Below are 18,138 nucleotides of genomic sequence, written 5' to 3' on the forward strand. Positions count from 1 at the left end.
CAAGAGAATTTTCCATGTCCCTGAACTCATTTGTGTCTTTAACAACTACCAGAATTGTTCCATAATTTCATAGCTACAAAAGCTTTAAAATATGTCAGTGAATAAACCTTCTGCTTTTTTTACACCTAAACCAGGTCCACTTAATCGTGATGGTTCAACTTTGATCATATGTTGATTACATTCATTTTCCAGTGACAAACCCTGCTTTGGGGCTCTCTTCAGTATTGTTGTGTGCTTGTTTTTCCAAGTAGTTAATATCAAAGCTACTAAGTGGGTGTACTTGATGTTTATAAAATGACCTATACTTCAAGTGCCTGAAGAAATTATAAGTGATAAGTCAGAAACTGTGCCTTGTAAACCAGAATATATGTATGGAAAAGTTTAGCTCAAAGAGTAAAGATTTTCTTTACTGTTTGTTTCTGACTGTAGAATTATAATGGATTTTTCTTTATTTTGTGTTTCCTATTGACAACAGGCCATAGTATAGAGCAATTACTCACCCTACTGGGCACATACTCATGTAAGCACACTCAGTGGCTCTGATGGGACTGATACACTAAGAAGATGCCCAGTATAAGTACTGTCATCTCTGTACAATGGGCACTGTAGTGTTTAGGTGTAGTCTTCATGTTAATAATTGTCAGTCATCATATGTTCACAAAGAAAAAATAAAAAAAAAATTATATCTAGCCTATAGTGACAATGAGAATGTTTAAGGTTTATTAATTAATTACTTCTTTATCATTTGTTTTGGTTTGGTGTTTGGGTTTCGGGATTTTTTTTTTTTTTTTTTTTAACAAGTGATTCCCTATTTTTCTGAAGTGCCAGTCTTGCTTGCAGTTTATGGGGAGTTGCTGAGGTATTGTATAGCATGAAAAGCAATAAAAAGGAAAGCTGTATTGAACTGTCTGTCAAGCTAGAGGTGAATTTTTTCTTTTGTCTTCATACCTTTTAAACACTGTCAAAGTGGGTATTTTACCTCATCCTTAACTTGAAAAAAAAAAAATTACGCTAATGTCACTTTCAGTTTGGGGTTTTTTTTCTTTACAAATGTATGGATAGGTCTGAAAAATCCAGTCCTGCCTTGGCACCTTTTCATAAGGAACTGAAGTGTGTGCTGCCTGACAGAAGCCAGTCTCTTGTTACTAAGCAGACAGGAGAATTTGCTAATTGTGAACAGCAGTTGCTCCTCACTTGCAATAAGAGACAATTCAGTGGAAGATTACTGCTGATGTGAAGCCTGTAAACTCAGACTGCTGCAAAAAAGAAATGTGGGAGTCAGTGTGTCCATTAGCCAATATTAAAATTTTGGCCTTGCTTTAGTAACTCTGGTAGGATAAACTAACAACCTGAATGCTAATAATTTAGTCATTTGACCTCTATATAGTATAAAAAGTGAGGCGTTTGGGATTTGATCTATAACTCAGCCTGTTGTCTATCAAATGTTCATTCCAAATCTGACTGACTATTATTTGGCATCACCCAGGGTTTTTTTGTTTTTGTTTTTACTCAAATCAGGGCTTCATTATTTAACAAAAAATTAGGCTTAAATCTCTGAAGCAAAGATATAGATAAACCCACTATTTCCTCCGTCCCAGATCAAATCTTTTTTTCTCCCTTTGTTCTGTCAGTAATCTTGTTGCAGATCCAACCATTTCTCCCACAGTGAAACCCTGCTTCCCTCATACCGATCTGATATGCAGATTGTCATTCCTTCTCCAATGTGATAAGCTGCTACAGTCTCTTTGTTCATTCCTTCATATTGATTGAAGTTCTCTGTGGTGCCAACAGGAAGCAAGTCTACTAGGACCATAATCTTTAAGCCTTTAGGACACCCCAGCCTGCAGGGAAGTTGTTGGCTTGGGACAGAGATTTATGAAAAGCTCTACGATCCCTGTAATACGAAAGATGAGCAGGAAGCAACTTGTTTTTCAAGGTCTCTTCCTAAAGACCCCACACAGAAAACTGCACAGAATACAATTTGTCTGGCTTGGAAGGATGAAAGGCTGAGTCAACCCTGCTGGGAATAGAACCTCATATCTGTCTTCACGTGCCTCAGAATCACATTGCTTTCCTGGCTCTTACAGCAGATACATGTGGCATGTTGAATGGGACTCGGCTGAATGAGTTCCTGGATCAAAGCTTTTTTTTTTTTTATTGCTTTGTTTCTTTCTTTTTTGTCTTTTGTGTGTGTGCATGCATGTGTCTTCCTTAAATTTTTTAAACACAATTTGTACATACTAAACCATCATCAAGAAAAGAGCAAAGAAAAAGGAAAAAAAGGAAAGTAAAGAAAAGAAAGGAAGACAAGACAAATCTTGCCAACTTCGCCTCCAGCCAGGCTTCCTTCAGCACGTGTGTTTGATCAAAAGCCAGTAAACTAAACTCCAAACAACCATTATGTCCATGTCAAGGTGCAACTCAGGATATTCAGTGGAGGTGTTTCCAAAATGTCCCTTAATTCCACCTGCTACAAATCTCCTGGTTGTTTGGGGTTTTTTTTCTTTTCTCTTCCCCCCTCCCCACCCTCCCTTTCTCATGCTAGCATGGAGATATTCTAGTGCAAAAGAGAATCTGCTTCTGTATCTTTAGGTACATCTGAGTCTATTCAAAGTTGCAAGAGAATGTAGGAGAACATCCCTTATCTCACTGTGATTTCGAGAGAACTGTGCTGATTTACACCAGATAGATTCTGGCCCACTAACTGCCAGATGGGGGAAGCAGACATACCAGGTGTCCTCCCTTTCTTGGATGTAATCTCTGAAAGTGTGCTAAAGTATTCATAAGATGCTCACTCTACAGATCCTGTCAGAATGAACAAATTAATGTCTTCAGTCGAGAGATCTCAACCAATTAATTCTGGGTCAGAGTCTACCCTTAGAAGTGAACAAGCAGAATTGCTATTTAAGGTAGTAGGTGTTAGGTGCACACACTAGACATTTGTCCTGATTCTCTGAATAGTGACCCCTGACCATTTGTCTCATACTACATTACTCCCCAACCAGGAAGACTACTGTTCTCATCTCTTATCTCTGCCTGGATCTCTAAGCACATCCTGAACTCCTCTATCTGAGGAAAGGAAATTAAGAAGAGAGGAAAAGAAAAAAGGGAGGAAGAATTTGAGGAAAGGGAGGAAAGGAAAAGCCAGTTGATACCTATAAGATGCAGGGATAAGACCAAGATAACTTCTGCATTAGATAGGGAAATTCCAGAAACAACAACAAGAAATATACAATTAGCCTTGTTCAAAAAATTCAGGGCATCAAGAGATATTATAGGTCACTGAGGAAAACAGTTTCATGGCTGCCTTCCCATCTTTCTCCACACCCACTCTGGAGCATGAATGTACAGAAGTTTGCTTTTAATTTCTCCAGGGCCTAGGAGAACCACCCTGGTTATCCTGCAGCTTCCATGCAGAAGCCTAGCAAGCAGTAGGCAAGGACCGTGCAAAAAAATGTGGAGAAATATGGACTACAAAATGTCTGAGCTGTGTTTTGGAGCAACCATGTGATACAGCATACCGGTCCCTGAGGAAAGCTAGTAAGAAGTGGTCTGAGTATATACATTATTACCTGACCTAATACAGAATTTGCAACTTAGGTGAATAGGTTGTGAGTCAGGAGTAAGTGTAGGTCATTACTTTAAAGTTACATTTGGATTGGATCAGAGGCACAAAGGTACCTTAGGGACTTTTTTAGGAGAAATTTTTCTTAATCTTTCCTGAAGTCTTGAAAAACATGTACAATTATTGGAGGCTGTCATTTCAAACCATATTTAAGCAACTTTTTTGTTCCCAGTAGGAGCTATTGTAGTCTATAGGCTAACTAGAAATTTAAGCAATTAATTTCAATGGTATTGAGTATCCAGTGGACAGTAACAGCTCCTGTTCCAGCCTGACAGTTAGCAATTTACAATTTTAGATGCATCTTCTTTCAACTCAGTCAAATGGTAATTTTGTGGTATAAATATGTTTCTAGCATGAAGGGTTACATTTAATAAAGTTTTTTTGTGTCTGCCACAGTCTGTGAAAAATAATAAAAATTAACATAGCTGCTTTTTTCAAGATACCCAAATCAGTAGTCCTATGGTATGAACTAACATTTTGCAAAAACCCTTAGAAAAAAAACATTTGCTCTCCCTGTGTGAATCTACACATGCAGCACAGACCACTATGCACTGTTTCAGGGTATCAAACACTGACAGTCTGCATTTCTTAAAACTTTTTAAAATAGATGATGTCAACTGCTCCTGCTAGTGGCAGAAGTGAAATTACCGATGTAATTGTTGGTGTGACATTGCTTGTATGCAATAGATATACAAAAGAAAGATAGATGTGAGACAACAAGGTGGAAATGTGATTATGTGCATAGGATCTTGAGACTTCTCCCACCTACTGTGCAAATCACAGTCTGGGTATATGGTGGTATATGACTGTAAGAGCTTGTACTAAAACTGGTAGAATTCAGCAGTTTTGATTAGAGCTGTAACAGTGTGATTCCAGCAGCAGGAGCACTGGTCTATAAGGTGTAAAGGGTTTTTGTTCACTGTTTCAACCAAGAGGTTCATGTAACAACCCCAAAAGGGATTGATCTCAGCTCCATGCTCTTAAAACTGCATAGGAAATTATGTGAATTCCACTACCTTGGCACAAAATATGATGACTTCAGCTTTATGCAAGGGTGTTTGGGGATTTCATCTGAAGAGATTCAACAGATCAGGAGTCAAACTAACACAGAGAACCTGCCATCCTTGCCTCCAGTCTTCTAGAAAGCACGGTTTTCACTGGTAGATTTGTACTTTGTAGACGTGAACGTTTAGGAATTCATCTTTGTCACGGAATCTTTGTGCACTGAAAAGAAGTGTTTACAATGCAAACACTTCATAGCCTTGATTACACAGCAGGATGGTGAATAGCTTTACACTGCTAATAAAAAAGGATGCTGATGCTAGAGCCAGAGTTGAATTGAAATTCTTTGCTTTGAATCTCGCAGCCCTTCATGCTGTGAGCAAGTGCTTCCCTAACAAGCCACAGGTGAACACTTCAGGAGTGGATAAAGCTGTAATTCTGAGGGTGGTTGTGTGGCATTATTCGTTCACCCTACAGGGCACTACATCTGTTGTATAATTAGCTGTTCTTTTTTATAAATAGCCCCAAAGTATGGCAGGCTGGTTTAACAGAAAGATGGAGGAAGAGAAAATATTAATGAGAAGAAATGAGGTGGCATTAGGCAGTTAGTATGGACAAAATACGAACATGTGAGTTGTGTCATTGAAGTAAGGCCTGCTTAAAAGAAAAACAGGATGGGAACCTTAGAGACTAAATTCCTTTTTCTTTTACAGAACAGGCAGCACCCAGGAGAGCTTCCCCAATTTGTTCTGCCAAAGTGCATCAGCACTGATCTGGAGGCCTTTAAGAGTGGAAAAATATTTTTTTCCTTTCCTCTGCTCCCTGAAGCCATTCAGTTTCTGCTGTCTGTTAAGGCTTCCAACCAAGGTGCTAAACCATATCAACTGCAACAGCAATGATATTTTTCTCCCTTTTCATGGATGTCTGCCCACCAGGAACTGGACTGAGACCAGCAGCTCATTTTGCATTGGCTGCTTAGCAGCCGTCAGATGGTAATGGTATCTGATCGCTGCTGACCTGGGCCAGAATCAAATGTGTGACCTAGGGGTTTAAAGCCTTGGTATCCTATCAGCAATCCCACTGAGTTGGCCCTTGGTTGGGAACTGCTTGAATACAGACTGTCTGCCTTTCACTGAAATGAATGTCAGCATTGATTTTAATGGGAGTTTTCTGTTGCTCAAATCAGTAGGGTTAAGGACAGGTAAGCAACTGAGGGAAGATTGACAGCTGAGACAATGCCAAATACAGCTGGAGCTGTAACTGTGTCCTTTTGTGCCTCACGATTATGTTTTTTTCTAACCATGTTGCAGCCTCCCTTTTTGGAATGCAATGTTGTGACCTCCCTGCATGGTATGCAAAGACTCTTAGAATGGGTGTTTTCTGAGCCTGGTTAAAGGAGCATTTGTTTTTAATCCAGAAGAAACAGAAAACATTCCTTTGGAGCTAGGTGTTCTTCAAGTACTGAGGAGGTGACAGGAATGTGCTCTTCCAGGGTGCTCAGAAGGACTCCGTTATAACTATTAACGTTTTCCTCAGTCCTTGCTGCAGTCATACGTGGCACTCTAAAAACAAAGTTTTCTAATGTTGATGAGATGATGTTCTGTGTCACTGTTGTTCATTATTCCTGGAATTGTTTCAGTTCCTTTCAGGTGTGGATGCCTGGTGCAAAATGTGCAGTGAAGGAGGCCTCCCCTCAGAAATGCAAGACCTGGAACTGGCCATTCATCATCATCAGACCCTGTATGAACAAGTAACACAGGCCTACACAGAGGTATGTGCTTCCCAGAGAAAAATGTGAGTATCTGTTAGGTGACAACAGGTATTTGCATTTTGGAGCTTAGCTTTTCTAAATGAGATAGGTTGTGCCTTCCATCTCTGCAACTTTTTCAAAGAAGGAGTGTGATCTAATCCCAGGCTGTAGGAGGTGACTCCCAGCAATCTGCTTGCAAGGGCACAAAAGGACAAATCTGAGGGACAAACCCCATACAGAAATGAAATCTAGAACTAGTGTTGGCACCCCAAAGAAGAGCCACTTCACTGCCTTTGCTGAAGAGGGTACCCCTTTAAGCCACCAGTAGCTTTACTCCTCTTGCTTTCCTTCTGTGAATGAATCCTGGCACTAGCCAGGTGTGCTAATGGCAACAGAGGATGCCAAAGGCTTTTTCCTTCAGTATACAAAGTTACAGAAATGTCAGGTCCTCATTACAATGAATGCTGCAAAAGACTGTGCTTTAGATAGAATCTAGAGTTATTTAGGTTGGAAAATACCCTTAAGATCTTCCTAACACTACCTAGTCCACCACTAAACCATGTCCCTAAGAGCCACGTCAGATGTATTTGTACATACTGTTGTCAAATATCTCAGACCTAAAAAGGGTATGTGTTTTTTTCCTTTAAAAGAGGGTACCAAGGATGCTAAGACTAAAATATATTCTCTGGCATTTTGTAAAAAAAAAAAACCATAAAATTCTTCACTTGCTTTTTCCCCCATCCAGGCTGCAGCATGAAATAAAAGCTACTGACAAGCAGCCAACATTCAGTGCATCTGCCTCTGCAGGCCAGGGTCTGTGTTTAGTCCACTTTATTTTGCAAAAGGGCTACAGGACCTCCCTGGCATCCGAGAAGACTCCTTTTAGGAATAAGGCTAGTCTAGATGTTCACCCCAGGCATGGGCCGACCTGCAAATTACCCTGGGAAGCCATGTACATTATCCACTCTATTCTGTTATTCATGTCTCCAGGACTCAAGATTGTTGGAAAGTAATGCACAGACCACCTGAATGCTTGGGTTTAGTTGTAATTTTCATTTCCCTGTACTGTGCTGTGCTTGACTGTCTTTCTGGGTACCAAGGGATTTTGCTCCTTGAAGGGTTTTCCAAGCTGGACTGGAGGACTGTGCTAGTGCTTGCTTAGTTACCAAGTGAAGACTCCAGAACAGAACATAACAGCTCTCCTCCATGCTCAGGCCTTGCTCTGGTCATCATGTTCTTAGAAGAATCTATAGTATAACGTAGAAGAAAAAAGGATTTGCTAATCTAGGCTTGGTGGTAGGCACTCATACATACACAGTGAAGTTGTGCAGATACCTTAATGATGAATGTAAGGAATGTGAGATAGAAATCTCTTATTCTCCGAACACCTGCAAGAATTTGGAAGTTAGTCAGTTATAATGAGCAAGTCTGGGTTGCAATCACAAAGGGCAATTCCTTATTCAATAATGAAGCTTCTCAGGAACAGCGGATTGTGTGAGTCAACACAGAACAGTCCTGTTGACCTCTCGTTGCAACTGTGAATTTTATATATGTGCCTAGTCAGGTGAAACTAAGTTTTTTTGATTGCATTTAAAAATTATTTCTAAAAACTAGGTCAAATTGGGATTAAATAAAAAATAATAATGTTTGAAACCAACATTTTATCAGCCCCAATCTTAGTTTTTGTGAAATTAAAATTAATTTAAAACTCATTACCAAAACTAACATTTTACATGCATATTGCTTTTGCTGACGCTTCCTCAGAAAGCTATAACTTATCACAGACACAGCTGTTTAAAACATTTCTGTATTATTTTACTAATAAGTACCCAGAAAGGTTACAGTCTGTTATTTCAGAGATGTTCATCCCTTTTCCCACAGCTACATGGTGAGCTGAAAAGCCTTAGGAGTCCTGCCTCCTATCCACATGCCTATTTCTCCAATCTAGATAATGCCCCTTGCCCATAGAAAATAATGTTTCTTCCCTCAGAGCTCTCTATGGTGGGATGAAAATTGTAGCTTTTTCTTTCCTTTCTTTTCCTGCAGTCATTGAAAATCTCTGTTGCTATTTCTGTAATTCTAAGAGATTTGGAATAGAATGAACATTCCTTGGAATAATGATTTTATATGGATATCTAATAGGTTATTAATTAACATTTAATAGGATATATGGGCCTATTCTGTGCTGTTAGAGTATAACAAAGCAGTTCAGATTCACTGCAGGAACCTAAGAAGAGACGCCCAAAGAATCATAGGGAGGCTCTTTTTTTTCCATCTTGCCATGGTTGTAGCTATAATTATTTGCCTTCTTTCCTTTATTGCACTTAAGTGAAGCTCAGAAATAGTGGAGGCAGAGATCATGGGCCTGATATGGAATCCACAGCTAAGCAATCCTCTCCTCTGCTAAGGCAAGCTGCTGGTAGAACAGGCCTTCCTTCTTCTGAGAATCAAGTGGCAATATATTTGCTCTAAAGACCAATTTTTTTCCCTAGTGCAAATTGTAGCTGTTTCACAGATGGCACCATTAGTCTAGTCACTGCTTTGGCGGTCTTTCTGGCCCACTATATAGGATATCTACAGATTTTAACTTATTCTCCAGCTATGTATTCAACATCCATGGAGATAATTCCACTAGCACAACAAATCTATTTTTTGGTTTACCCAAGGTCACATAACTTCTTACAGAAACATTTGTATACTGCCCATCCTAGCCCTTTTCCTACCATGAAGTCAAAATGCAGGAATATCAGCATATGATAGGAGTGTATATGTGTGTTGTGTCGGGTGGTGAGTTAAACCTTCCCAGAGAGTCCAGAAGCAATTCTGTACTTTTCAAAATAAGTGAGAAATGGTCAAATTTGCTTTGACAAATGCAGCACTGGCACTTACACCTTACAGGGACTGCAAGTCATGCTGGGTGCAGCTCCATTCATTTTAAAACTTTTGCAATACTTCTTAAAAATACATTGTGAGACGTAAGTGAAGTGGTGCAACTAAGCTTGTCTCCTTGCACAGTCCTTGAAAAATTAAAAAGATTCACATGAAAAGAGATTTGGTGATTTATTTTTGCAGGTTTAAGGAGAACATGGAAATGACTGAAAGAGCACAGTTGGTAGCTTCTCTCTTTGTGAAGCTGTTCCCTTCCTTTCCGAAATCTGTTCATTGGTGAACTCTGAGCGCACAAACCTTCCATGACCATTGATTGGGAATGCAGTAATATTCACAACAAAAATACTTTCAGAAAAGAAACTTTTTAAGCCAAAGAACTTCAGAGCTGCAGAAGATATGAAATCCTGGAATATGTGTGTAATCCTTGCAAATTCTGAGTACCACCGGTTACCTGATTGTCACTGTGCTTCTTGCATGTATTTACGCCAGCATGACGGGACAAGCATGTAAATTGGAGAGCAGGAGAACACTTGTAATAGCCTCTGATTTGTGTTAATGACTATTAGCAGGACAACACAACCACTCGAAGTCTGGTGTTTATCTCTGGCTGAGCAGAGAATAACTGGAAGGCTATGCCCATCCAGGAAAAATCATAACTTGTAATCTCTGAGGCTTTTTAGACAGACAACAGGAACAAATTATGCAATACATAAAAGCCTAAATCCTATAGAAGAAAAAAGGAGTAAGAGAGAATGCAGAAGTGTACTCACTCTTTCCCTTGCACCACAAATCTGGGAGAACATTGTCCTGTTTCAGCTTTGGACGAAGCAGGGGTGTACAAGCTGTTGCCTTTGAAACAAGCTTTTCATTCTGCATTGCTGCTACCACTGAGACTTTTTACTGTAAAGGCCTTGCTGGTCATATTCACCCACTAGTCAGCTCTGGAAGAGCACTTCTTTGTAAGACGACTGAATTTAGTCTGGTGTTTTGATCAGTCATAATTAGTGTACAGAATATTTCACCCAAGGATCTGACCCCTCAAAATGGAAGAATTGCAGGATTATACCTCTGGGAGGCAAAAAACTGACATGCAGGGCCTGCACTTGGGAGATGGAGTAGGTGTGAATAGGTCTATATTATGGCACAAACTTTCCAGGAAAGTTGTCCCGAGTAAAGCATGTCTGTCATATTGTCTGTGCAATCACATATCTCTGACTGGTAAACTTTTGAAACTTTATTGTTAATCCTGATTCTGCTGTGATTTCTATCAGTGTAAACCAGCAGGGACTATACTAAAAGCATTGTAACACCACCCAGGGACAGATTCAGACTAACTGTAAGCCAAAGGCCAGTAACAGGAACATAGTGAATTCACACAGTGAATTTAGCCAGTGCACAGAGTGAGTTTCTGATCTAACAAGCTGCTCCCAAGTGTGTGCATAGCCTTGGTTTCCGGTTCCCAGTGATTAAATCATTGCTGATTATCTTCCCACAGATAAAATAGGATGTAGTATGCCTTGTCTCCTTCCCTGTCTAGAAGCTGCTGCTTCCTGCCTAGCAGCTATTGCCACCTCCATAATGTTGCCAAGGTAACACCTGTGCCTCAGTGTTTCTTCCTAAAATCCTCCCTCATATCACCACTATCCACTGTTGTTGGTGAGTACAATCATTCTGTCTGTGACCCCAAAGGCTTCAGCATGTGCAAATTGTTCCAGCTGGTCTTCAGCAGAAACTGAATTTGAGTATGGAAAGCCAGTCCCTATGGACTCTCCAGATATTTCCTGATCAAATTCCAAATTGCCCTGAATATTTAAAAAATCTCCAAGGATCTGCTTAAGGCCAGCTAATAGTTGTAAGTATGACGAGATTTGACTCCTGCTTTTGCCAGTATAAATCTCAAAGGCTCTCTTCATTTCTCTGAAAATGCACCAGATACACACTGCTACAGCAGACTAGGATGTAGCATGGCTTGCCAAAAGACACAGGTTTGGGTATTAAAGGGTATTTGCTACATTAGAACAAGCAACTTATAATACAGAAATAAATGAGACTTGGAAATCCCTGAGATGTGGTTGAACTTTGACTGATAATGTTCAAAGTTTAAACTGGACGAAGAACATTCATTAAGCCATTCTCTGGCAAGATTGGTGATTGTGATTGCACAGAAATAACAACTTTTCAGAAGATCTTGTCATTTTCACTGCAGTTTGTTTCAGAGGTAAAAGAGAAGAGTGGGCTGGGATGAGAAAGGGATTGCAATAATGTCCTCTTTTACCATTTCTGTTGAAAAAAATATTTTAACTTTGCAATCTGCAACTGAAAAATATTTTTAAAAGCCTTTTTTAGAGAAACAGTGCATGCACACACTTGTTAATAGCAGTTTGGTTTTTATGGTTCCATTTTTCATTTTGTCCCTGCAATATGAAAATGCTCCAGGAATGTTCCAGGAAAAAATCTGGCGTTAAAAAATCTGACATTCTGGGATTTTTTAATGCCCAAATGCCTTTGCATCTGCAAATGTGTTTTAATATGCTCAAAAAAGGTTACACGTGTGCAGAGGGCTTTGCATTTGCCAGCAAACTTTGTAGCCCATTGCAAATGGAGATTATAGGTCCTCCTGAGCTGTTCCTGGTGAAGAAAAGAATCGCTATCATATACTAATTTATTTTTCACAGCCACTGAATGAAATACAGAATCAGAATGCCACACTTCTCAACGTATATACATACTTAGTAATCCTACGAAGAAAGGGCTCTCCCTTATCATACAGAATATGAATAACTCTGCCATCTGTGGTTCTCTTAAAATGCCACCTCCTCACAAAAATAGGCCAGCTATTGCAAATGCCACCTGTCATCAACTAGTATATGTCAAGAATTTTCAGTGCCCGAGTGTCAGAACGTAATATAGTCTCGGGATCTCTGTCTCTATGTATGCAGTCCCAGCAGGGCAGTATCTGTGGTCCTGCTGAGTGACACAGCAGGCCCACTAGGAAGTGAAGGCAAGTGCTGAATGTGTAAGTACAAGTCAAAAAGAGATGTTATGAGGTCTTTCTTCCTTTTTGACTAAAATAAGGAGAACGCACAGGGGAAAAAGCATCAGCTAGACTGTTTTCTGTCAGCTATTGGATGTTTAAGTATCAGTGCAGTGAAGTAGACCTATTTCTTCACTCAGGTGAGCCAGGATGGAAAAGCCTTGCTGGATGTTCTACAGCGTCCCTTGAGTCCTGGGAATTCTGAATCCCTCACTGCTACTGCAAACTACTCCAAGGCTGTTCACCAGGTGTTGGATGTGGTACATGAAGTCCTGCATCACCAGCGGCGCCTAGAGAGCATCTGGCAACACAGAAAGGTCCGGCTACATCAAAGGCTGCAGCTCTGTGTTTTCCAGCAGGATGTTCAACAGGTAATACCATTACTAAAGAAGATAAAGAATGGCCCTTTCTTTGCAGTCATAAAGATTGTTTAGTGACTCATCTAGAGGATATTGCCATAACCAAGATGTCACACGCAGCTCTGTCTATGCTAGAAATATGCTAAAATCCTAATGCACCTCTCAGCACCTCTCAGTACCTCTCGGTTTCATGTTGGAAATCATCAATCAGTCCATTGATTATTGATCAGTTCATTCCCCACAAGAATGTGACACTATTTTCAGCAGTTAATTTTTCACAAGTGAGCAATTAGCTGTAGGTACTTTACTGTTCTTGAGAAAGTGATGTTTAATAGAAAGAAGAATTTCAAGTGTAAAAAGCAATTGAACTGTGGTGTATTTCACCTTCCTATATGGAAACAATGCAGATACAGGCCTTTTAGTGGTGGTGTTTTAGATGATCTTTGCATTATTACCACTTACAGAGTCCACGTACCTGTGCTATGAGTTTGCTGGCTCAAATGAACTGCACACCCTGATGTGCAGAGCCCACCTCACAGAAATACAGTTTATACAGTACAGGCTCACCTCTGAGAACTTAGGCTCCAGGTGAATAACTTTTCTCTCCCATAGGAATCCGTTTGAATACCAGCACAACAGCGTAACTGGCAGCGAGTATGAAAAGCCATGTTTGTAGCTGCCAAATATGCAAGCACAATCAACAGATGTTACAGGGCTCTGCTCATTCAGGATGGTGTGGTTTGTTTAAGGGCCCCATTACAGCCCGAAGCAGATGTTGGTAGCAATACGGTACTTGCTTTAAATGAAGAGGCTGAACGTTCTAATCATGTTTATGGAGCATTCTAATGTCCCTAGGGTTCTTTATGTTGTTGCCTTCCTGCAAGTGAAAAATGAGGTGGAGATGGAGTGACAAAGTGGTCACATGCAAAATAGACATGAAGCAGCAAGGACAGGAGACAGGCAACTTTTATTCAACATGCAAATTTGTGGTCCTGTTAGTGCCATAGTTGAAGTGCACCAGCACACACAGAACTGCAGCTGTAGATATCCTTTGCAAATATGTATGACCATTTCTCTGGCAGCCTTGAAAAGTTTGCCAGAATTTCTACCTGCTCATTTTTTTTCCTATAAAACCACACAAATATTCATGCCATATATATAACTAAAACTGGGACTGAATGTAACAGGTGCTTAATTTAAGCAACTTCACTTTCATTATGTGTCAGTAAACATACTGCATGGTAATGAAATTCATAAGCTATATATTAAATAGAGCATGTACTCGGAATTCAGTTAGAATACTCTCTGCAAACTATATGAAGTTAATACAATTTTGGAGTTAAAATCTCAAAAATCAAGGGTTGTAAATTCTGATATTATGCTTTTTCCAATTGTGGTCTATAATGTCAATAAGAATCCATATTATCTTAGGAATTCTTCATCCCCTAGGGTGATTTACACTTTTGTTCAATCTCTCCAAACCAAAACTTTCTCTCTTACATCTTTTGAAATCAGTAGAAGTGTTTATGAGGTTCATTCATGAAACCCATTCAGACTTTTACTTCCCACATATGCAAGGCAATGAGGCTGCGTCACTGGTTTTCAAAAGGAACAGGTCTTTTGTAAGTACTGTGACTTTTGGTGAGAGGAAAAGAAACAAGCAGTGAGAGTCACTGGAGTACAGTCACTTTAGAGAGCGTTACTCTGTGTGAGTTCTGTTGGCAGCAATCTTTCAAAATTTTTCTCTTAATGGGTAGTTATTATCTGGAAAGCAACAACTTAATGACAGACATGTTTCTGTCCTAGCATACACTTACTGGAGGCATCTCTTTGTGCTACTTAGAAAGTAAAGAGGAAGAGATGAATCATTCTGTTCACTAAACATCTGTACTATTCAAGATAAATGCTTTGTAACTCATAAGTGAAATGATCAGCTAAACAGAAATATGAAGTGTAGATTCCACGAGGAGGAGGAAGATATCTGAGTAGGTTGATGGTGGTTTTTTTGAAAATAATCGCCTCTTATATATCTGTTGTGCAATTCCTGTTACGCTTATTTTGTTAAATGCCCATCAGTTGGCAGGTGAAGCTGTCTACCTGTACGTTGTCACTAATCATAAGTAGCATTTTTCTATAATAATTTGTTGCCTTGTCAAAATTTAATAACCTTTAACTGAGTTCTTCCTGGTTCAACTCTAAAAAGAAAAGATGTGGGAGAACAAATCCTGACAGGAGAGTCACGAGTTTATTAGACTTTGCTGTTTTCTAGACAAGTAATGATACAGTGTAGTTTCTCTAAGGAAGATGCTCCTCTTCCCTTTCCACCCAGCTCAAAATTAAGCACGTTCTCACAGATGCAATTTTCCCTACCAGGATGTCCTGTGGCTCACCCTCTCCAGCTGTTGGCCAGTGCAGTAAAAATTCTGGTGAAAGACGATCTCCATGTCAGAACTTACACTCCCTCACTTGTTCATCTATACCTTTCTCTTCATGTCAACTGTTCTGTATCAATCTTTTCTTAAAAGGAGATGTGAATAGGGACAGGTTTTGTTGCGTTGCATGTTCTTAATACAGACTCCAGGATTATTTTGCATCCTCTCAGTCTGCCATTAATTGCATTAATAGCTTTTGGTAAAGACACCTCTCCAAGAAGAGATTCTTATGAATCTTGAGAGATCAATAATTTCTCACCTAACTACTCTAGTTAGTCTTGCCAGAGGGAACAAGTATTTAGGCATGCAATATCAAATGTTCGTAGAGAGGTCTTGCAAAACTGGTTAGCTGGATGAAGGCTTTATGTAGGCCAAGTATGTGCCTTTTGGACTAGATTTAAGGGTTAAGCTGTGTTAAAGAGGGCTCGTTTATGTCATTCCTGGGTGTATTCTGCATCATTTGCAAGGCCAGACTACATGCATGACTGGCAGCTCAGGGCTGTGTTCTCAGATAGTTTCACGCTGTCAAGGAAATCCTTTTGATTCTAGCTGGGTTTTAGTTTGAACTGCACAAAACCTGAAAACATTGAAAATGATGGATTAAAAGAAATAAGAGTATTTTTTATTCTGAGATAGTAAGTCAGGTATCCCTAGTGTCATGTCATAATCAAAATACAAGTTGCGCTGTAGAAAAAAAAAGTTTAAACACTGTGGATAGCCAAGTTACAATATTAATGTAAGAAATGTTACAGTATAAAATAACATTGGAAGTAATCACTACCTCACACCATCAGATATTTTACAAGATTGTTATTACATCTATGTATTAATACAATTACATCAATTTGCACATCTGAACCAAGATAAATAATGGTGTGCTAAGGACAATGAGTTATGAACACACGGAATTTTCAAGAAGGAAACAATATAAATGGTGTGAAACTGCATTTACAGCCTTCACAGGAAATGGAGCACCATTCCCACAAAAGGGATAGCAGTTAAGACAATTTGTGAGCTGTTATGAAGCTCTACACAGACAGGAACTGACAAGGAACTCTTTTAACACCAAAAGTATTTAGGATCATTATAAAAATGTTGGATTGCCAAGTGTGTAAAATACTTCATTGCTTCAGTCGTTTTTTAGAAGTTCTCTATCATTTCAGATAAGGAAGAGCTGAATCCTTTGATCCTTTTAGAACACAGTTGTGGGAGGAGGTGCTGAGATTCTGTCCTCCAAGGGAGGAAAAAGATCCCTTTGACATTCATAGTAATATTCTGTAATTCCTGCAGAAGCTTCAGCCCATTTTTGGTAGCTTTTCCTTTTTGCCCCTCTCTGCTCTGCATCTTCCCCTTCTGCAGACTATTTACCAGCAAATTAACATCATTTCTATTTCTGTTGAAATTTGAAATTGTTTTCACCTTGTCTCCAATTTCCACTGCTTTCCACTGTTACATCCTGATTTACCCTGTCTGCCTCTGCATGCATTCCTCCACTTTAATATGTTCCCTTTGCCCCTGTGAACAGCAACACTGTGAAACAAGCAAGGGTAGCATGAGGGTTGTACCATGAGCAGATGTTACCAAGCAGCCTTGGAAATAGCTGGAGTAAGTTGTTAACGCTGTTCTTCACCCCATTGCCTCCCCCATTCCCTTTGTTTCATATGAGCAAGAATTTTGTCTGAATTCTCTCACTTCATAAACTCATTCAACTGAAGCTGTAAAGCCTGAAGCTTACCTGTTAAAGTAGAAGGAATATGGAGACCCATCAGATGCATTATTGAAATGGTCTGTGCAAGCCTTGAACTTGGTATTTTAAAGCACTTTCGTGGCAGAGTAGTCAAACTGCTACTCTTATTCTGCAGGCTTCATTCCTTCTCATGGAAATTCTCAGTCTTTACATAATTTCCATACATACACACCAACACTTAGCCTGACAGCTAAGCTTAGGCAGCCTTTTTCTCCACAGATTCACATGATTCTCTCAAGGTCACTGCTGGTGCTGCTTTCTTCTTGCTTCACTTTGGTTGTGATGGTTGCCTGTAAAGGAAGAGCTGGAAAATAGGTGGATGTAGAGGTATTCTGTGTGCTGGTGGAGTTTCTTGGCTATGTACAAAGCCTTGAGTTAGCTGTGGTGGCTCTGCATAGCAAAATGGAACAAGCCCATCATGCCAGATGAAGACCAGTGGTAAATAGCAAGATGACACTAACAAATGCTTACTGGCAAGAGGGAGGCACGTACTAAGAAGGCTAGGACTGTTGCCATACCAGCTGAGGTGATGTCTCAAATCCTCTTGGTTACTGAAAAGGTGAAGCTAGACCAGTGTCAGGTTTACCTGGCTTTCTCTAAATTTGTAGATCTGCATTCTGTTGGCTTCATGCCTAGATATATTAATGGGCATAGCTTTGGTTTCCTTGTGTGGTTGTCTGCCTCTGGTGATGGATAGAAAGGCCACGTGGCCATACTGATATCATTATGCTTACCAGCTGCCGTTGCTGTGGGAGACTGCGAAGTATTGCAGCGGCAAGGCTGTCTCTCTTCATAACCAAGCACTTTAACTTGTAAAGTGTCTGGCTTTTACTGGCCAAGAAAACAGATCAGGGCATGATCCTGACATCATTTGTATGTAAAACTGTCCTGCCAACATCTATCTGTCTCCATACACTATCTGAGAATGCTGAACACTTCATGTGGTGCATGTGATCTACGTAGTCCATTTGCAGAAGAATGCTAGGATATTCAAGGCAGTTCATGATTCATTTAGCTCTCACACAAGATTTTAGATGATTGAGTCTGTCCATCCCCCCACACACGCACGGATACACTCAGTTGTTTTGATCACTTCAAGGCAATGAAGAGTTCTGCAACATTCTGTAGTTTTCCAGTTTGTCATAGTTTGTTTCAAAGACAGAAGAAATCAGACTATATATCTCCTTTTATGCTTTGTTTACAATAATACCTTCACTGGGTCTTGTAAAACAAGGGATCTATTTGTAAACAATTGCTTAGAAAAGAGAACATTATAATCAAGTCATACGGTACTTCAGCC

At 39.8% G+C, this 18,138-nt stretch overlaps 1 protein-coding gene across 13 annotated transcripts in view; it reads left to right on the plus strand.

The window, feature by feature from the left end:
* The window catches only part of KALRN (kalirin RhoGEF kinase), a 534,490-nt gene that overhangs the window by 250,141 nt on the left and 266,211 nt on the right, over positions 1-18,138 (plus strand). For all 13 annotated transcript variants that reach the window (XR_008236018.1, XR_008236019.1, XM_052792838.1 and 10 more), the window contains exons 8-9: positions 6,267-6,398; positions 12,441-12,671. Coding sequence is in view for 11 of the 13 variants with exons in the window: in XM_052792838.1 (XP_052648798.1) it covers positions 6,267-6,398; positions 12,441-12,671 (363 nt within the window). In the remaining 2 variants the exon portion in view is untranslated. The remainder of the gene's footprint in view (positions 1-6,266; positions 6,399-12,440; positions 12,672-18,138) is intronic.

This window comes from Harpia harpyja, chromosome 7 (assembly GCF_026419915.1).
Source record: "Harpia harpyja isolate bHarHar1 chromosome 7, bHarHar1 primary haplotype, whole genome shotgun sequence".
Lineage (NCBI taxonomy): Eukaryota > Metazoa > Chordata > Aves > Accipitriformes > Accipitridae > Harpia > Harpia harpyja.